This window comes from Xiphophorus couchianus, chromosome 6, assembly GCF_001444195.1.
Source record: "Xiphophorus couchianus chromosome 6, X_couchianus-1.0, whole genome shotgun sequence".
NCBI lineage: Eukaryota > Metazoa > Chordata > Actinopteri > Cyprinodontiformes > Poeciliidae > Xiphophorus > Xiphophorus couchianus.
Window position 1 is genome coordinate 12,084,452 of NC_040233.1, and position 20,673 is coordinate 12,105,124.

The following is a 20,673-nucleotide window of genomic DNA, read 5'->3' on the forward strand; positions in this document are numbered from 1 at the left end:
GATGCTTGTGGTTATGCAAATACAAGGAGGGAAAGATATGAATGCCTTAGGGATGACGTGCTAATGTAATTCTGGATGAGTAAGCCAGAGAAAAAAAGAAATATATATATATATATATATACTTTTTTCATATATATAAATGAATTTGAAGTTTGTTAAACATCTCTCTAAATGAGGCAACATTTTTTGAACATCAAAATTTGAGTAATTTAATCTTCTCTGATGTCAGTAACATTATTTATTTATGCATCAACAATGGGGAGTCTGGAATTGGTTGTTTTTAGCACTTTATTGTGACTGTACAAAAATTTAGCAAATAAAATAACACTTATGTGAAATTCATTTGGCCAGTTCCATAGAGGTAAAATAATCCCATGCCATTTGCTTTTCTTTTTAATAACTAACATTGCGTACGTTGTGTTTCAGTGAATGCACAAGTTTGTAATTTTTTTTTCCACTACAAAAATAAAAGTTGTGTCCACTGCTAAGCTGCAACCATCCCTACCGTCAAGATATAGCAAACACATGAGTGAGCTCTTCTCAAATGGACCATAATAAAAGAAAATGGGGGGGAACCATCCTGCATAATTAACGTTATGGGACTTCTTTTTTTGCCTTTTCTGTACAGTAACTTGATCCAGATTCACATTCTCACCCTCAGACAAAATCCTGTGCAAAATAAAGAAGCAAATAAATTAAAATCAGACACACGGCCTCATTTTTCCCCAAGAGGCTTGGGTTGCTTAATCAATTAGATGCAAGTGGTTGACATATTATTTTTTTTAGAGGATTTTCAATCTGAGCATCTAAAGAGTCAGTCCACCACCACTGGCAATGTTTTGTTTTAAAAAGAGCATTTTGTTGATGGTTTTTTCTTTCTTTTTTTTCTTTTTTTTTTATCTAAAATGTGTACCCGCCGTATGACGAGGACATTTCCCACCAAAAAAATAAAATAAAATAAAATAAAACCCAGTCCACTCTGGTTCTATACTGCTTCTGATCAGGTCACAAACCCACCTCTAATTTATTTCACATTCCTCTTTCACTCCTCATACACTAAGTAACAATAGCAGCAGGGGTTGGACCCAGCGTCTGTTCGGCACAGAGGGGTGGAATGAAGACTAAAAGTCAAAGTTCTTGTCCCCGAGAATTGAGACATAAAACTGTTGTGGTCTCAGCTGCAGAGAGGAGCTGGTGGGTCTCAGCGGGGTGCCATCAGATGTGAAGGAGGACATGGGGGCAGGGGGAAGCCTATGAGTTGCTCCCTGCATTTTCATTGCTAGGTGAGCTTGGAGAGGAAGAGGATGAGGAGGAAGGTGGAGAGAAGTTGATTCCTGATAACACCGGTGGGTCTGTGGCCGTGTTCTGACCGCTAAGACTCTTCCTGCACACGGGACATGTGTCATGCTGGAAGAGAAAAGAATCAAAAATGTCACTCAGTCATCACCATTAATACTTTACATATCTATGCATAGTGCTGTGAAAAGGCATTTGCCTCCTTCTGTTTTTGGTCCTTTTGATTAAATGTTTTAGGCCATCAAATAAATACCAAACCAAGATTACCAGAGTAAATGCTTAAATCATGGCTTATTTATTAAAAGAGCTAAAAAGATCTGAACCAATTTGGCATAATGAGAAAAAGTATTTACCCACTTAATCTAAAAAATTGTTTTGCCAGCCTATGCAGCATCAACTGGAATCAAGCATTGGTGATAATATGGAACTATTCTTTAACTTTCCATTTTGGACCATTTTTCACTGCAGAATTGTTTCAATTCATCCACAGCGGGAGGTTTTGAGTTTTGTTTGGAATTCGATCAAAACCAGATGCATCACTAATATTTTCTTTAAATACATATAAGCCATATATTAACTTGTCACTGCACGGGCTCTTTAATAAATAACTTCAGCCTAAATAGACACAGATACGCCGACTGTTGTAACTAATGATATCAGCAACAGTATGATTTGAAATTAAGTTAAAAGCAGCGCTATTAAATATCCATACCTGCTCCAGCCATGGAACTATACAATCATTGTGAAACAAATGATTGCACGGTAGCTGCCTAACACTCTCGTCAACACTGTAGTCTTCTTTGCAGACAGGACACTCCAACCCAGCACCTGGACAAACACAAAGCCACATACCATCTGTCTGTGTATATTTGCAATGCAGAGTCACAGAAAAAAGCTGCAAAGAGAAAAAGCTGTCAGACCGATTCTGTGCATTCAGGCTAACAGTGTATTGAGCTTTGCTACACATCACTAAACTAAAGCTTCTCTTGAGTTCAAACAACAACACCAGGGTGTAAAAGGAACTTACCAACGTGTTCTTGTGTAATGGAAATGGTCGGTAAACTCTTTATTCTTTCTTTGTCAGCTGGCGGAGGACCGGTGTTTTCAAACTGGTTTAATAACTGCAAAGCAAAAAACAGAAACATTTTCATAGTTACAGACCGAGGAGAAATTTGCATGAAAACATGTTTTGCTTTCGTACATGACAAATGCATGGGTGAAATTTTTAACAAATGCTATAAATAAATAAACTGCTTCTTTTGTGGGTGCTTTTAGTGGCTCGGGTTAATCTGCACTGTGAAATTGTTCACTGAATATTTGAAATCTAAAATATTTTTATCTGCAGTCAGAAGAATGAGTAGATAATATTAAACCTGTGTAATGATAGCATCCAGTCCATTAGCCCCCCAGGCATAGTCCATTGGATTGGAATGTAGCATACCCCTGCAAAACAACAATACAGTCCTGTAAAAATGTTCAATCACTCACACTGTACAATAACACATTTTTATTAACAATCTCACAAGTGACTTCTTGAACCCTACCATGGTCCCATCCCGGTATTTGGCATGGCTGCAGGTGCTATGATTCCATTAACGAGCTGCTGGATGATTCTAATCAAAGAAAAGACAAAAAGCATTAATTTATTTATCATCACACTCTTGATAACATGTAATGGCAGAGTGAGTGTCCAGAGTTACTTCATTTTGAACCATTTACTGGCAATTCACAACATACAAAGAATAAAAAATGTACACCAGTCTGTGTGTTCCTTAAAGCTATGGTCGATCTTAAAGCCAGCAGAAAATGTCATCTTATTCTATGCAGCGTTTTGCTAAATATTCATATCGCTGAAGTTCTGCAGAGACTGTTACATTAAGACCATAAATTTCAATGTACTTTAAGTGATAGACCAACAGAAAGTAATGCAAAATTGTGAAGAGGAAGGCTATTCAAAATATTTCACAAATCAAAATCTGGAAAGTGTGGCAAACATCTATACTCAACCCCTTTTACCCAAATATCCCTACTTAAAATTTATGCAACTCACTGCCTTTAGTTGTTTAAAACAATGTAACCTATTTCTTATTTCTTATTGTGTGGGTCTATCATATATACTCCTTATTACATATACTGATGTTTGTAGTAGTGACAAGAAAAAAATTTACTACAAGGTACTGTGTACAATAAAAAAATGTTTTGTACAAGAATATACAGTTTTGTTTCCAAGTTTTAATCTAGACTGCTGTTTTCAAACACAAATGGGACTGTTTTATTTTCTAAAAGGGTAATTTCTGAAATAACCATAGCAGCCAGATGAACCAAAATCATCAAGTCAAAAGAATGTTGTTGTTTGTCATTTGCTTTGTCAGTTCAACAATAAACTACAGATGCAATATTTTAGTGAAACAAGTTACGCTGTAATTTCTAGGGGGAAAGAGATCTGCAAAATGCTGTAGATCCAAGACATATAAAGAGTCTGCTCTCAGAAACAAGAACAAGAGTGCATTACTTACAATGTAGAAATGTTTGCTACATTATGTTAAATTTACTAAACTGATTAAAAGCAGATTTTGGGTGCACCCAGGTCTGCTTCTGAATAAAAGTCGCTTGGGAATTGTGATCTGGTTTATTACTAGAATGAAAGCAAAAAAAAATGAATATCAAAGATGAATACTTGTGTTGAAAATTTTAAGAAAAATTTCAATTTAAGATGTCTCACCCCTCCAATGTGGGCACTCCTTCGTGCCGCGAACCCTGCCGGCGTGGCACGTGACGACCCCGCGGCTGCCTCGCACTGTATCGCTGCCGTGAAGCCATTTCCCTTTCTCGCCTGTTCTCTGCCTCCCGGTTGTCCTCTGTGGATAATCTCGATCGAAGGTCAAAGTTTTCGTCGAAAATCCCAAGGGCGAATGGGCCGTACCCCGATGGAAATGTGAATAAATGATGTTGATCCATGTTCTATTATCACACAATTAAAAGAGTAAAGTCAGTGTGCAACAACGTGTTCTCCTTGTACTGGGTTTACTGTCGTACTGACCTCAAAGCTGGAGCGATTCTGATCACTGGCAGAGGACGTGGACGCACACCCATTTTCAGAACTGCTAGAAAACACAGAAAATAAGACTCAGACATTTAGAGATCAAACTGACACAGTTCGTAAGATAAATACAAATCCTTGCCTTGGTTCTTCGGGTAGTTCCTCAATGAAACCAGATTCACAGCGTGGGCATGTGTAGTCCTACGAATAAGAATCAGAAAAACTGAATTTATTGCCAAGCATTCTTCCACAAGCTAGTAACGTTTCTAGACAGGAAAGGACAACATAATAAAACCGTCAAGATCATATTGAAAAGCTGACATGATGGTGATTTTTGCCTGTTAATAAACACCTACAAATAAAAATCTAAATATCTTTCGTGGTACGTTTCTACCTGCCTTGCACATGTTCTGTGCAAAATAAAATAAAGCATGGAGAGACTGGATGGAGAGCATCAATGTACATCATTTTCTGGTCTTGCAGAGATTCTCAATTAGATTTTGACCTGGATTTGACTAGACCATTCGAACACCTAAATATGCCTGGATCTGAACCATCTGGATTTAGCTCATTCGAGCTCCTCCAACTCTACTGAATACAAGAATTCCCACAACATGATGCTGCCAATGTAACAGAGTTACAAATGTGTTTCTTTGTAAATTATTATTTGTTATTCATTTTATATTGTGAATTTGTGAATTTTATCTTATTCAGTTATTTTTATTTATTTTGTTGTTTTTGCCTGCGGGGGTCGCCCTTCTGCTCTCCGCCTCGTTTGTGTTTCCTGGGCTTCCGTAGTCTATCCCAGCCCTCGTAGCTCCTCTGCCCCCCCTTTTCCCTCAGAGCGTTGTTCTGCGCTGCTGTGGGTAAGTCAGAGGAAAGTTAGCTGCTGAGATATGTTTATTTTTCTGTATGGATGTTGTTCATGTTGAGGTCTTTACCATATGCTGTTTATTATTGTTTGTTAGTGTGTTATTTTGCAGTTTTGACCGTCATTGTGGTTTTTTTCATAAACAGTTTTATTATAATTTCCTTTTTATTTTGGCGCGAACGACCGGTGCTAGTCCAGCACAGCTCGGTTGAACATTGTTTTTATTTCCACATTTTTAGAGTCGGAGTGCAGGGAGAAGGAGTTGAGGAGGTTGTTCACTTGTTTTCCCTTCTTCCCCCAGGTATGTTTTTTTTATTTTTAATTTATACTCTTTATCTCTGTTTATTTAACTCTGTCCCACTGTATTGTGTTGTTGTGGCCACCAGGTGGCGGTTTTCTCCTCTTGTTTTTAGTTTACTATTTTTGTGAGAAGATTTCTTTTTTTGTTAACTTTTGTTAAGTCTGAGAGAAAAAAATGTTAGCAGAGCGTTGTTCTGCGCTGTTGTGGAGTCGGAGTGCAGGGAGAAGGAGTTGAGGAGGTTGTTCATTTGTTTTCCCTTCTTCCCCCAGAAAAAAAATAAAATAAAATATCTGGTTGAGACCCACCTGAACGACTTCTGAGACTCATTGATGCCACCTGTTACACTGGTGCCGTGACCCTTTGGATCTACAGATCAGCTCGACGCTCTTCGCCGTGGTTGCTGTGCACCTGTCCTGATCTGCAGTTCGGGATCCTTTTGTGGTCAGGTAACTGGTGTATCAGAGATGGATCAGTTTACTACTCCTAAATTACCTAAAGGTCGGGGTGTGTGGTTCAGCCGTACTGCTGACAGTGGAGATGTAGGACATTCAAAACTCACATATGATGCTAGTGCAGAATCAGGGCTAGGTCAGAGCCAAAGTTGTACTGCTATTGATGGGTTCATGAGGGAGAATCCCCCTACTTCCACACCCTGCAGTGATGTTGATGCCCTTCATCACCTTACAGACATGGTTGGCCAGTTAGGTGCACAAATTGGTGAATCAATTGTTTCTAAACTAATGTCAGCTGGTGTTGTAAATATGAACAGTGAACCTCAGCCTTCTTGTGTCACTCAGAACTCACGTGGTGACAGTGACAGACATGACCCATCTCATTTGACAGTCCATGTTAGACCTGATAGGGTACTTCAGACATACAGAGGTGACCACACTGACAAATGTTCAATCCGTGACTGGATTGACTTGACTAGAATGCACCTCAGAAAACAAGACATACCTACCTGTGGTCAAGGAGAGGAGATCATGTGCCACTTAATGGGCAAGGCAAAGGATGTGGTGCAGATTGCATTGCGCAGTGATCCTTCACTTGATGTTACAAAGAATCCTGAACTGATATATGATGTTCTTCTCCATTACTTCAGTGAAACCCCATCATGCCTCCCCCTCGCCGATTTCTATGCTACTCTGCCCAGACACAGGGAGAACCCGGTTGATTATTGGATAAGACTAAACAAGGCAGCAGACTTAGCTCTTGAGGGTCAGCGTAAGCGTGGGAAACAGACGGAAAGCATGAATGATGAAGTGGCTCTCATGTTCGTCAAACACTGCCCTGACCCGGAGTTATCCTGCATTTTGAAGTGCAAGCCAGCTCGTGAGTGGACTTCACGTGATGTTCAGTTAAGGATTGATGACTACCAGAGAGAGTTGAGGGCAGCTAGCAGAGCATCTGGTGTTCCACAGCTAAGAAGCCAGGTTGCTGCCATCAGCCCAGAGCTGCCTACCCCGGTGTCACCTGGTCTGGCAGCTTATGGGCCTTGTTACTCTCCTCCTAGCTCATTACTTTCACCCTCCTTTCTCCAATCTCAGCATCATTCTTCGTGCCAGTCTCCAGCAGCTTCCTATCAGGGTGGTCTCCAGGATACTAGAAACAAAGACTCAGTGCCAGTTGTTACACAACATATTCAGCAATCAGAGGAGAGGCTTCTCACTCTCTGCTAATGCATCCTCAGTCCCAGAAGCAGATGACTTTGGAGGAGAGGAGGAAATGTTGCATGAGAGCTACAACAACACCATGCATGAGACAAGTGCTGGCTTTGATTGTGGCAGTGTTGGGGACTTACCTGGTGTTCTGGAAGGGGTGGTGAACCCTTCGCCTGATCCGACGCCTATGGATTCCGAGAGGAGAACCATTGAATGGATAACACAGCTGTCTGAGCCGAATTCATCAGTGGGGGAGGTAGCTGACTTACAGAGTATGACCTCCAGTCCCAAACACTGCTCAGTTTTGCCCGTGAGCTACACGACAGGTCAATCTGTGGGAGGTGACTCTGCTGCCTTGACTGCTGTCCCGGTGGATGTAAGGGACCCAGATCCCAGCGTTCGTATTGTGGGCCATACAGATGGTGCTTCTGACATTCTGCATACTGTTGACCAGACCTCAACTGTGCACTGTGATGACTATACTGCACAGACGGAAGTTAGGTCCAGATTTGGTCGCCTAGTCAAACCTGTGAACAGGCTCATACAGACTATGTCCAGGCAGGATGTCGTTCAGAACAAGTTCGATGTTACAGCTGTTTGCAAATCAATGTTCCAGGCCTTTCCTGATTGATTTCTTCGCCAGCTAAACTATAATCTTCTTGGGTCTGACGTTTTTTTGTTTTGTCTGGACATGATATTTTCATTTTGTATTGTGTGATGAGCCTGTACTACACTGTGTGTTGGGGTTTTGTGGGGTGTACAAGGCACCCTGTGGGCAGTTGATGGATTGGGGGATAAGCGCTACCCTCATACCACTTCATCCTTATGGGATACGTTAGTTGTCTGTGTTCTTAATGCTGACCCCAGGTGATCTGTGATTTATGTTATTTCCGATGATGTATACTGTGTGGTTGATGCTCGTGTTCGATAAAATTCAGTGGGGGTGAGTGTAACAGAGTTACAAATGTGTTTCTTTGTAAATTATTATTTGTTATTCATTTTATATTGTGAATTTGTGAATTTTATCTTATTCAGTTATTTTTATTTATTTCGTTGTTTTTGCCTGCGGGGGTCGCCCTTCTGCTCTCCGCCTCGTTTGTGTTTCCTGGGCTTCCGTAGTCTATCCCAGCCCTCGTAGCTCCTCTGCCCCCCCTTTTCCCTCAGAGCGTTGTTCTGCGCTGCTGTGGGTAAGTCAGAGGAAAGTTAGCTGCTGAGATATGTTTATTTTTCTGTATGGATGTTGTTCATGTTGAGGTCTTTACCATATGCTGTTTATTATTGTTTGTTAGTGTGTTATTTTGCAGTTTTGACCGTCATTGTGGTTTTTTTCATAAACAGTTTTATTATAATTTCCTTTTTATTTTGGCGCGAACGACCGGTGCTAGTCCAGCACAGCCCGGTTGAACATTGTTTTTATTTCCACATTTTTAGAGTCGGAGTGCAGGGAGAAGGAGTTGAGGAGGTTGTTCATTTGTTTTCCCTTCTTCCCCCAGGTATGTTTTTTTATTTTTTATTTATACTCTTTATCTCTGTTTATTTAACTCTGTCCCACTGTATTGTGTTGTTGTGGCCACCAGGTGGCGGTTTTCTCCTCTTGTTTTTAGTTTACTATTTTTGTGAGAAGATTTCTTTTTTTGTTAACTTTTGTTAAGTCTGAGAGAAAAAAATGTTAGCAGAGCGTTGTTCTGCGCTGTTGTGGAGTCGGAGTGCAGGGAGAAGGAGTTGAGGAGGTTGTTCATTTGTTTTCCCTTCTTCCCCCAGAAAAAAAATAAAATAAAATATCTGGTTGAGACCCACCTGAACGACTTCTGAGACTCATTGATGCCACCTGTTACACCAACACTGTTTCACTATAGACATGTTGTGCTCAGGGTGATAAGCCATGCTCTTTTTTGTGTTATTATTTTAACAAGTGCTCCACAAGATGCCTAAAGCTAGTAATATTATTTTACAACTTAATCCTAATTTAAACATCATAATAACTTTATTACTGACCGATCTGATGTCGTCATTACACTGTTTAAAGTCAATAATATTCTCTAACCAATCTTTGAGGCCTTTCCTGAACAGTTACATTTAAACTGAGCTTAGATTGCACAAAGGTGAGCTCTAGTCAGCAATTAAATTACTTATGAAACCAATTCCCTCCACTGTAATTGAAGCTGCACACATATGACAATAAACTATTCATATTTTTATTTGTAAAATAAAGAAAGAGAAAAAAGAAGGAAAGAAAGAAAATCCATTTCTTTCCACTTGACAATTGTCCATTACTTTGTGTTGGCCCATCACTTAAAATTCCAATAAAATACACTTAAATATTTAGTTGTGATGTGGAAAAAAAATTATAATAAAAAAAAAACATGAAAAAAGAGACATTTTTAAGGATGTGAATACTTTTGTAAGACAAATCTAAACGGTTTGATTTCCTAACAAAGAGCCGAACGGCAGACTGATTAGAAAGTAAATGTTACTGTAACATTCAAGAAGCTTCCAATGAATAGCCTGACAACAAACAGCTGGGGCAAGCTGCTGGAACAACAGCAATAATGACTGAATAATAATACTATATATATATATATATATATATATATGTATGGGATAACTTATTTTATCCAAACAAGTTGACCTCAGTTAGCCTGATGGTGTTCTACCATTATTAAATCCGTCGGGCAGTAACGGTTTCTTCTTTTTAGCTGAGTCTTCATTTGACAGTACCGCTGAAAATACACCTCCAAAACGCTCGGTTGTAACCGGAGTTTATCCTTAAAGTTTGTTACTGACACTGACACTCCACTGCTGCCCTGAAGGGTTAGCTGAACCGACGGGGCTTTAACCGCAGCAGATACTCAACGAGGCTCTGTGAGAGCTACACCTGTATCCAGACCAGTTCAAACATGATTGACCACCCTTCTCAAAGGCTAAATATGTGTCAGTGATTCTTACCGGTAGACGGGGCGAGATCTCTGCTGAACACCGGTGACAAAAAAACCGGCTGGGCCGTGGAGGGGCTTCGGCCATTTCTAGTATTGGGTGAGTGCTACTGTACGGACGGATAGCAGCAAGGGACACTAGAGCCTGGCGTTTGCTTTAGCGACAGGAAAAGGAAACAGCAGCACTAGAGAATGTAATGTAAAGTGTGTAAATATTACCAAAAAACTTCCGGTTTCGTGTTGACCAAAGAAAATAAAAAACGCTCCATACAAATATTCCTTTCAAATTTTCCAACTATACAATTGCTTTTCAATTTGACAAGAACATTTTTAAATTTTTTTGTTTCAGTCTGAAGGAACTGAGTCTTTCTGTCCTCATGACTCTTAGCTAATAGGTTTTCCCCTGCATCATACACAATGACATATTAAGATCTGTAGTGCGCTTTCTCACAGTTTGTGGGGTTTTCCTACCAATCTCAATCTCATATTATTATTATTATTATTAGCAATAATAATAAAGTGTATGTACAAATACTATTTTGTCATAAAGTTTTGTGTTGAACAGCGCTTGAGCAGACTCGGCTGTGCTTTTAATTTGAAAAACACAGACCGGAAGTGGCGTTTTAATTGACGTTAGCGTCAGTCCGTTAGCTGCTACTGTGGAGAGCTGGAGGCCTCGTTCTCTGCAATTTTTTTCCCGTTTTCTTTGTATATTTATCCTCTAGCTACGACCATGGAGTCTGGCGATGGAGGTAATGATTCAGTGTATCTGCAATATAAAAATAAATATGCTAGTTGCGCTGCCCGACGAAACAAATTGGTCGGCTAGTTTTGCAATTACCTAGCTTATGTCGTATTTGAGACAGTGGTCAGCCAGTGTTAACTAGCTGACAGGTGAACTAACTAGCTATTACATTACACCAATTAAGTCAACGAAGATTTCTTTATAAATGAAATGCATATCAGTTGCTATTTCTATCGGCAAATAATTATCTTAAGATCCTTGGTTTCAGCACTCTAGTCTATTTGTATGCACCGTGTCACTTCAGAGTATACAAAGCTACTGTATACCATATTCACAATTATGTAAACGTATATATTGGCTTCCGCATTTAACAACTCTAGATACGTATTAATAGAGAATATATTAACATTAAATACTCTTAACCTCATGTTCCCCAAGAGATACTAATATAACTAAGTAAACAGAATGCTTTACAATCTGATATTTTTCAAAATATGGATATGACTGGGTTTTGAGTCCTTAAAAAGGCTAAATATTAGACTTCCTTTAATGTTCTTATTCACAGTAGCACTTAGCCATTTTTAACCCCTTTTTTACATGTGGGGATTTTGAGTGCCAGATCGACACAAAGTAGTGTGTACTTGTTAAGAGGCAGAAAAAATGTTGATAATTTTCACATTTTTATTCATAAATGTATGAAAAATGTAGTGTGCATTTTATTTTTGACATCCCGGCCACCATGCCAATGCTTTAAATAGCGGCATTTCGCTCCATTAATAGCTGCAAGTCTTCCAACTTAGCACATGTAGAGACTGACATTTTTGTAGATTCGTCATTGCAAAGTAGCCCAAATAATAGCGTATGCGAATAGCAATTTTCTAATCTTGTCACAGACTTTTAAAGATAACCTTCTGTGGTTTCAGCAGGGAGATGGTGTGTTCAATGTGATGTGCGATGAGGAGTTTGTGCTCTGAATTAATGAGTAATAAAGGGAAACAAACAGTTTTATCTTGTTGAAATATCCCTATGTAGCAATTTTTCGGGTTCCTTTGAGTTACCCGAATTGTATTATCAATGACCAATAAATGGATTAGGTAATTTGTAAACTTCATAGTAATTAGTCCTGATCAGAAAATCAACTGATCAACTTTTTATGGTTGGATGTTGTGCTTTCAAATGTGTCTTAGGACGAGGAGGGTGGATGTCCAAACCAGGTCAGCAGCAAAAAAACAAAATGAACATGAATATTCTTCGCCAAGAGAAACTGATCGCTCAGAAGAAAAAGGAGATTGAAGAAAGAATGGCAGAGCAAGCAAAACTGAATGCTCAGACAGCAAGCAAGTCCCTGCCTCCAAGGTAGTCAAACATCTGCAAAGCTGGGATTGACATTAAATATTTTTAAATATATTAGTGTGTTTTCTGGGGAAATTGTTTTATTCTCGTGATCTTTGAGTAAATTAAGAGATTTGTTTTCTTATTCCTGTAGTTTACCCATCCCTCAGGGACCTTCTTCAAATAAATTTGCAAATGATGGAAGCTTCTTACAGCAGTTCATGAAGATGCAAAAAGAAAAAACAAACAATACTTCAGGTAAGTTTTTTCATTTGCATTGTTTCCTTATTGAAATTACACATTCTTTCACTTCTGCTTGGTGGTCTAATGTTGTTACATTAGATAGTAGCCAAGTATGAGAAATGCTTTATATGGTTGTTTTAACTTATTCATGAGAGTCATTAAAAAATAACAATTATTGGATATGTGATAGATGCCAGAATAAATTAAGTTTTCATTTTACACTTTCTAGATTCCACCAGCGACTCCAAGGCTCCTTTAAGTTCAGGTCCATCTTCATCGGGAAACACTTTGCAGAAAAAAAGCGCTTTGGTCGGCCAGCGGCCCGGGGTTAAAGTTAGCAAAATGCTCAGTCAGTTCAAGAGCTACGCCCAGCCCAAGAAGAACCCAGTTCTCAGCCAAAGGCCTAGCGTGTTTTCCTCTCCTGATGATGACGATGAGGAAGAGGAGACTGATTACTCCAGGTTCTTAGAGATGAAAGGTAATTCAAGGCCTGTATCTTATAAATCTGACTGTGGACCACTCCGTGCCTTGGACAGTTCAATGGTTGCTTTGCGTACTCCAGTGGAACAGTTGCCTTGTGTCTGGCATATTGTCATATGTGCCTTTTGAGTAAATATACTCATAGCCTGCTTAAAGTTTCTCCCCCAGTGGATTCAGACACCAGACTCATTATCAACAAGATGGCCTCTTTCGTGGCAGAAGGAGGACCTGAGCTGGAGAAGAAGGCAATGGAGGACTACAAAGATGATCCTATGTTCTCGTAGGTTTTAATATCTCGGTCAGATTCATTTAACACAGATTGCATTTCCATTTGTTTTTTTATACTCATAAGAATTCATTATTCTTCTTGCCTTCCAGGTTCTTATTTGATAAAAGCAGCTTGGAGTATCTCTACTTCAAACACAAAGTTGCAGTTTTGAAGAACAATTTGCAGAAACTTGAGAATAAATCAGAAAATGGTAAAAGTTCAATTTATTTTTCACCTTCTATTTACTTTTATCTGTTTTATATAAATTTTTTCAAACAGACATTTAGGGCACACAGACTGTGCTATTATTAGATTATTAGATAGAACATTAAATAATTCTCAAGCAGCTTTAGAAGAGATGCCATTTCTTAAAAGCTGAGTCGGCTGTAAAATGTCAAAGTCTGTTCTCCGTTGTTAGCAGTTATCAACAGTCTTGTAGCAGATTCAAATCATTTAATTGAATCTTTATTGTGCTAGCCACATTCACTGGTACACTTTGTAAAGATGCTTGAAAAATCTTGAAATAAATTAATGTTTTCTTGTTAAAATGTCACTTACGGTGGTCTCAGTTATTTGAAATTAAATATATTTTCTAATTGTACTTGAATCTAGAAATACATAATCTCTTGTCAGTACAAATACCGTGCAAACGGTATTTGTACAAAACGTTTGTCTTCTATAGCTAACTTTGCAAAACATTATACATATAAATAGAATATTAGAGTAGTCTCATTTGGGTTAATTTGTTTATTTATTGTGCTAAAAGCCTCACATCCAAAGATTTCCCCATTCACCAGCCCTGTCCATCCTTGCTCCTCCTCCCTTTTCCTCTTCTTATTCCCTATTAGCTCTAGACTGGTGCTGAGTGAGGGCCAGTTGAGTACGGTACAGTAGTAGAGTGTGAATTGAGTCCCAGTACTAATAGGCTGCTTAAAGTCTCCCCCCCAGTGGACGTGGAAACCCAGGAAATCATTGAAAATCTGGCCCGGTTTGTGGCGGAGGGTGGCCCCGAGGTTGAAGCCATCGCCATTGAACGCAACAGAGAAAATCCCGCATTCAGGTTCGTTTGTGTTTCTATTACTTGTTTTCAAATTCATTTTCTGTCTTTTTTTTTTTGTACTATTTCTTCCTTTCAGATCTAACAAGAATGTTTTTCTCATCTCCATTCTCCAGCTTTTTATTCCACCAGCAAAGTCCAGCCTACTTTCTCTACAGAAAGAAACTACAAGAGTACCATTCTGCATCTCAGCGCTCTTCACCGTCACCAGCAGACTCCAGGACAGAAGTCCAGCGTCCAGTTGTGTCTTCATTACCTGTACGCTCTCCACAGCTGACCAGCACATCAGTGGCTCAACATGAGGAGTCAGAAATGCCTCCTGTCAAACGAAAGAGGAAGAGCAGATGGGGGTCTGAAGAAGACAAAGTGCAGTTGCCAGTTCCACCAATTGTTATTCCCCAAGATATTAATGTCCCAGATCCCAACACACCCTCCTTATCTGGTAAACTGTTTGCTTAATTCAGTTGCATTGTTTTTAATGCTGTATATGTACATTATATTTTGTGAATATTTGCTGTATGGTCTCTTTCAGCTCAAGAGCTGAGTGGACTTGGTTATAAGAAGGGAAAACCCCTTGGTTTGGTTGGAGTGACTGAGCTGTCTGAGGACCAGAAGAGGCAAATCAAGGAACAACAAGAGGTAGACGGTTGCATATGTCATTGTGATATTTTTTAGCATGTTTTTTATATTTATAATTTTGTATAATAAAAAAAGTAAATTGTGAAACAAGGGTAAAATTATAGTGGAGTTTAAACTGACCTTAGAAAATTAAAAAAATTAAATTATGAGAATAAAATCATATGAAAATAAAACAAGAAAAAAGTTCTACTATTACCAGAATTAAGTCACAATGTTACAATTTTATTCTGGTAATATTTTGACTTAATTTTCCTAAGAGTTTACTCTTGTAATTTCATTTTTTATTGTTTTTAAGTATGGCCGTATTGCTCTATTGTACTGTAGCGTCTTACATTATTGATTATTACAGCTAGGATTACTAAAACAACAGTATTTATCTATTTTCTCTATAGAATATTGATTTTAATGCTGAGATTCCCAAAAGGCTGCCATCATTTCAAAAGCCAGCATGTTGCATTATAGACAATAGTTGAATAAAGACTCTATTGGTTTCTTGAGGGCAGCAGACATATTGTGGAAATTAAATACTCATGACTTTATGTCTCCTTAATTTTAAAACCTTCTGACACTGAATATTGCTAACTTTGACTAAATGTCTTTGTATTCCCTTATTGGAAAAGATTGAGCTGAAAGTCTTGGTGTGTCTGTTCAAACAGCGCTACATAAATCTTACCCTATGTTATTGTTTTATTTTTTACTAATAGAGAAGCATTTAGCAGCCATAACCATTTAGAGCTCATCATTTTAGTTTTTACTAAACCCTCATCCCCCTCTTTACCACACAGATGCAAGAGATGTATGAAATGATCATGAAGCACAAACGTGCAATGGCAGACATGCAGAAGTTGTGGGAGAAAGCCATTAGAGATCACCAACATGAGTATGACAGTGATGAAGAACTGGACCAGGATGACGGTACCTGGGAGCATCAGCTGAGAAAGATGGAGATGGAGAAGACGCGTGGTAAGCCAGAGAAATCCAATAAAATGTTGCTGTGCATTGTAATCTCGGCGATCACTTATGAAGATTTCATTACCATTTTTATATGACTAATTTCTTTTTTTTTTTCTTCAATTCCAGAGTGGGCGGAGTCTCTGACAGAAATGGGGAAAGGGAAACATTTCATTGGAGACTTCCTTCCCCCTGAGGAGCTGGAAAAATTCATGGAGACCTTCAAGGCTCTCAAGGTTTGTTCTACTTTCTTTTCATTTGTTTTTAGTATTATGAGAAAGATCTATAAAGAGTAATCAAATTCATAAACCTTAGTATGTCATTTGTTGGGATTTACCAGATGACAGTGATGACTCTTTGAAATTATTTCATGTTAAATGTCTGGTCACAGTGATATCAGTTGATTATCAATCATTATCATCTTGCTCTTTTTGAGGAAGTCTCACAGGTTTAAGCTTGCATCATTTTCAACTAACCTGAAAAGTGATATTTTGAAATAGAATAGTCAACACAATGGATAAAAATGATATCTAAAAGTATCAAGTAAAGAGAAGAAACCCTACAAATAAAAATTTCAATATCCAGTTATTTTTGCTCCAGGGCCTTAAAATATGTTTGAAATCTTCCACCTTCTGGCTTAATAGTAGATTTTTTCAAGTGGAAATGGAAAGAAAAGTGTTTTTTTCTTTTGTGTGTATTGGAGAAACAGTTTGTGTGAACAATGAAGGCCAGTTATCCAAAGAGTACAGAGTACAGCACTGGGCAAGAGGCTTGTCCTGTAATAAACTTTAGTGCGCCATAATGTACTACAACTACTACAGGACCAACAGGAACATTTGTACAAATAATATCAGCTTGAAAGAGCGGTAGGAAGGATGTTGCAACAAGTACATTTCTTTGAAAGCAGAATTAACTTAATTAATTTCTAACAAAGAACAATTGTTTCCTGGGTTTGAAACTGCAAGGAGTATATATTATTTTATATTATTTGAAAACATATACTTGGTTTTTTTTATACATTTGGTAAAAATTTGAAGTGGGAAGAATATGACTGTATGTATGAAATGGAACCTGAATAAGACCAACCTTCAGCACATCTTTGTCATTCTACATTTCTGTCAACAGCATAAATATAGATATGAACAAAATTAACTAATATTAATTACCGGTATATAAAAACATTTGGCCCTAATGCAGGTCTAAAGGGGCATTTTTGGGACTTTCTAGTAACAATAAATAAATCCAATTAGAAAGATTATTGAAAACCTGTCAATGGATCCGTTTGAAATGGCTGTATCTTAAAGTTTTTGGTAACCCTAGCAACTGATGTTTGTTGTTTTCTATCAATCAATCAATCAAATTTTATTTGTATAGCACATTTCAGCAACAAGGCATTTCAAAGTGCTTTACATCATATCAAACACAGAAACACAATGCAACATAGAATCAACAATCAAAATATGACATTAAGTAAAGTTCCATCATTAAATTGGTAATTGATTGCGTTTCAAATACAATCCTAAACAGGTGGGTGCTTAGTCGAGATTTAAAGGAAGTCAGTGTTTCAGCTGTTTTACAGTTTTCTGGAAGTTTGTTCCAAATTTGTGGTGCATAGATGCTGAATGCTGCTTCTCCTCGTTTGGATTGGGTTTGGGTTAAGTGTAATGTCTGCATCCATGTGAGATTTAAACACCTGCTGCTGTGGAAGTAAATCCAGTTATCATTTAAAAAATCAAGATGCGTGAGACAAGGTGGACATGCATAATCTCCTGGGCAGACAATAAAAACATCAGGATCAAATTTTAACTGTGTCGGATATACAGTATGTCTCGGATACTTAAACAACTTTGTAATATTGACTTGCAGGAAGGCCGGGACCCCGACTACTCAGAATATAAAGAGTTTAAGTTGACGGTGGAGAATCTTGGTTTCCGAATGCTCATGAAAATGGGCTGGAAGGAGGGAGAAGGCCTTGGCAGTGAAGGACAAGGAATCAAAGCTCCTGTTAACAAGTGAGTCGTTCTGACTCTTTAAGTTTTGCTCTTATAGTAACAAAAAAGAAGAAAATTTCCTTCTATGTACATTATGTCCATACATTCATTTAATGTAGTGCTTATATTGCAGGAGTGGAATATGAATATAAAAATAATTTTTATCTGGGTTTCAGAACTTGAAAGATAACACACAACACAAATCAAACTTATATTTTAAAATATTTATTTCACAGTTTTAAAACTGCAATGCAGCAATTCTCATCAGTTAAGGCACAGGTTAAACTAGATATTATTAATTATTAATTCAGTTATTATTATTATTTACATACATTTTTACATTCACTTTCTAGATAAAACACCAGTATTTTGCTCAGTCATGAACCACAAAGTGATTTTGTGTTTTTCTCTCCGTCCCGCTCCAGAGGAACTACCGCCATGAACGGTGCAGGGTTTGGAGTCGATCGTCCAGCTGAGCTATCGAAAGGTGATGATGAGTATGACGCTTTCAGAAAGAGGATGATGCTTGCCTACCGCTTCAGGCCCAATCCCCTGGTAATAAGTTTTTCACATTTTAACGAAGTTGAATTGTGCAAACAGTGTTTGTTTAATTCTACTAATTTATTTGTGCTACTATTGATACACTTTGAACTTCTCCACATTTTGTCATGTTGTAAACACAAACTTTTAACGCATTTTATTGGATTTCATGCAATGGATCGACAAAAAGTAGCACATAAGAAGATGCTTCTGGTCAGTTAAGATCATAAGTAGTTAACTTTCTGACATCTAAATGCTATGTGTGACTGAACTAATATAGTTGTGTAAAGATGGTGGAAGCAAATCCCAAAACACTGGTTCTATGACGTAATGAGTCAGAGAGGCTGAATACAGAATGCATGACATATTTTTTCAAAATTATTTGTATAAAACATTTCATACTACAACAGCAGAATAGTAAAAAACTCTACTGGAGCTTTCTACTAAATATAAATTTACAAAACACTTTTTTTATTATTTTTGAAATAAATAGAATATCATGTGTGCTTTAGCTTCTACTTTATACCTAATGCAGTAGTTTATTTCATTCTGTCATTAAAATCCTAAAAACTATACTGAAGTTTCTGGTTTAATGTTAGAACCAGAACTTTTACAAGGTTCTGTGTGTATATAGTCACTTTTGTAGTTATAGTTTGTACATTGTATTTCTGCTGTGATATCCTAATGTGATCTACTGTCTTTTATTTGCAGAATAATCCACGGAGGCCATATTACTGATATAGAGGACTGTTTCTGTTTATGCGAGTCATTTTATTGTAACGAAAGGATAGTTTGTGCATCCGCTGCTCATACGGTTGGTTGCAAAATGAAAAGTGTTTGACAGTAGAAATTTTTGCGTACTTGTCTGTCAAAGAAAAAAAAAGAGAACATCTCAAATGTTGAAAAAGATTGTTAGGAAATGTTGTGTATTACACTAAACTATCAGGTTTCTATAAACATTTGCTAATTTGTCTGTTACTTCGCGATGAATTTGTGTAACATGATAAAATATATGAAGAAGTTCATCTGGTTTTCATCAGTATTTCAATCCTGTATTTTCTGGCTTTCTTCTGGATCTGTGCGCCCTCAGCTAAATAAAAATTTTGTATAAGTTCACGGTCTTCTGTATAAGTTCTCACATTGAGTGAGGTTGTGCCGCAATCATTACAATGTATCATAACTTCCATTGTTCACAATAATAAAAATAAAAAAAACCTTACCTGAAATATAAAGCTCTGGAAAATACTTTTTGATTTCCAATTGCTGTATGTGTTTGTCTAGAAACAAATTTGACGTACTCATTTTTTATGTTTGGGGGAAAACAATTTGTTCTGTGCACTGGTGTTCAAGTGCCTGTGTAACTCTTTATTTCTGGTACTGGATGACTGCGTCAGTAAGCGGTGTTGACTGGAGAAACCAGCGGTAGGGACAGTGACAGATCAGTGAAATCAGACCTTCAGTTTGCCATTCCCTAGAGAGGTTTACATGGGATAAATATAACTCAAGAGGTCCCAGCTAAGCAAGAGCTACTTTTTGGCCACATCATCAATCAGACACAGGAGAGATCATAAAATTGCTCAAACTGATGGCATGCAGCTAGTATTTTAATTTGTCACTCATAAATCAAAATGGCTGAATACATTTTAAAATGGTTATTTTCATTTAATCAGCAGGTTTGTCTCTGATTAGATATGAAACATCTCATAAAAGATAGGACAGCGTTCAAGGGGTGTTACCTAAAACAATAAAATTCTGGTTTCATTCTTGATTTAGCAAAAGAAAAAATGTCACGTTGAACATTATTTATACCTATTTAAAAGAATGTGTGAAACATTTGTCATTACAACCCTTGTGGTTTCTAATCAGCTTTGTGCATGTTTCACTGGTATTTTTGATCATTTATCTTTTGCCATGAGTTCCAAGTTTTTAAGGTTGAAAGGTTCTCAGCTCCCAAATATTAGTACAACTTCCAACCAGAGGTAACATCCTGGTAAAGTCAAGATTGCATTAAATCTAAAACTGCTAGGGGTGTAAATAATTTAGGCTTACCTGATTTTTATTTTTTTAAGATGCTGGCTCAAACTATTAAGACAGCAATTGACCTTATGGGCATAAATGTTGAATGTGAGTACAGCCATATTCCCAATAAACTGTAGCTTTTGTTCCTTACTAATATGTATAGTACTAAAATTACAAACCCAGCCACTTGTATTAAAATTTCCAACAGATGTCTGGCCCAAAGCGTGACCCAAATAACATTTTGAAATATTAATAGTAATTATTAGTAATCACACTGGAGATAGTTTTTATAGTTTATGTCAAGAC

At 37.7% G+C, this 20,673-nt stretch overlaps 2 protein-coding genes and 2 long non-coding RNA genes across 6 annotated transcripts; 3 read left to right on the plus strand and 1 right to left on the minus strand.

Annotated features, from left to right (window-relative positions):
- Positions 1-270: 270 nt before the first annotated feature.
- Positions 271-10,271, minus strand: rnf126 (ring finger protein 126). 2 transcript variants are annotated; one of them, XM_028020995.1, is made up of 9 exons: positions 10,116-10,271; positions 4,479-4,537; positions 4,337-4,397; positions 4,019-4,257; positions 2,841-2,909; positions 2,670-2,739; positions 2,324-2,417; positions 2,009-2,124; positions 271-1,407 (listed from the first exon to the last, which is right to left on the minus strand). In XM_028020995.1, exons 1-9 carry the CDS (start codon positions 10,188-10,190, stop codon positions 1,252-1,254), a joined length of 939 nt encoding a protein of 312 aa, XP_027876796.1. In that variant the 5' UTR covers positions 10,191-10,271; the 3' UTR covers positions 271-1,251. The 2 variants fall into 2 exon arrangements, with proteins under 2 accessions (XP_027876796.1, XP_027876795.1); XM_028020994.1 differs by having other exon boundaries at positions 4,337-4,400.
- On the plus strand, positions 5,026-5,508 carry LOC114146707 (uncharacterized). The gene is made up of 2 exons (XR_003595947.1): positions 5,026-5,202; positions 5,447-5,508. It is a non-coding gene; the product is annotated as an uncharacterized LOC114146707 (long non-coding RNA).
- Positions 7,540-8,662, plus strand: LOC114146706 (uncharacterized). The gene is made up of 2 exons (XR_003595946.1): positions 7,540-8,356; positions 8,601-8,662. It is a non-coding gene; the product is annotated as an uncharacterized LOC114146706 (long non-coding RNA).
- A 446-nt stretch (positions 10,272-10,717) lies between the features above and the next one.
- sugp1 (SURP and G patch domain containing 1) lies at positions 10,718-19,574 on the plus strand. 2 transcript variants are annotated; one of them, XM_028021301.1, is made up of 14 exons: positions 10,718-10,854; positions 12,035-12,203; positions 12,334-12,437; positions 12,652-12,900; positions 13,059-13,182; positions 13,281-13,381; positions 14,107-14,230; positions 14,344-14,669; positions 14,760-14,866; positions 15,652-15,829; positions 15,947-16,053; positions 17,684-17,829; positions 18,234-18,363; positions 19,060-19,574. In XM_028021301.1, the coding sequence occupies exons 1-14, from the start codon at positions 10,836-10,838 to the stop codon at positions 19,084-19,086; spliced, it is 1,911 nt and encodes a 636-aa protein (XP_027877102.1). In that variant the 5' UTR covers positions 10,718-10,835; the 3' UTR covers positions 19,087-19,574. The 2 variants fall into 2 exon arrangements, with proteins under 2 accessions (XP_027877102.1, XP_027877101.1); XM_028021300.1 differs by lacking the exon at positions 10,718-10,854 and having other exon boundaries at positions 11,986-12,203.
- Positions 19,575-20,673: the final 1,099 nt, after the last annotated feature.

Bases quoted from the DNA above. Each gene is read 5' to 3' on its own strand.
- sugp1 (XM_028021300.1), top strand. From the start codon at position 12,001: ATGGTTGGATGTTGTGCTTTCAAATGTGTCTTAGGACGAGGAGGGTGG. The intron at 16,054-17,683 runs GTTTGTTCTACT...ATTGACTTGCAG, and splicing joins AGACCTTCAAGGCTCTCAAG to GAAGGCCGGGACCCCGACTA. The intron at 17,830-18,233 runs GTGAGTCGTTCT...GTCCCGCTCCAG, and splicing joins ATCAAAGCTCCTGTTAACAA to AGGAACTACCGCCATGAACG.
- rnf126 (XM_028020994.1), bottom strand. From the start codon at position 10,190: ATGGCCGAAGCCCCTCCACGGCCCAGCCGGTTTTTTTGTCACCGGTGT. The intron at 4,538-10,115 runs GTAAGAATCACT...TCTTATTCGTAG, and splicing joins AGATCTCGCCCCGTCTACCG to GACTACACATGCCCACGCTG. The intron at 2,740-2,840 runs GTAGGGTTCAAG...GTTGTTTTGCAG, and splicing joins AATACCGGGATGGGACCATG to GGGTATGCTACATTCCAATC.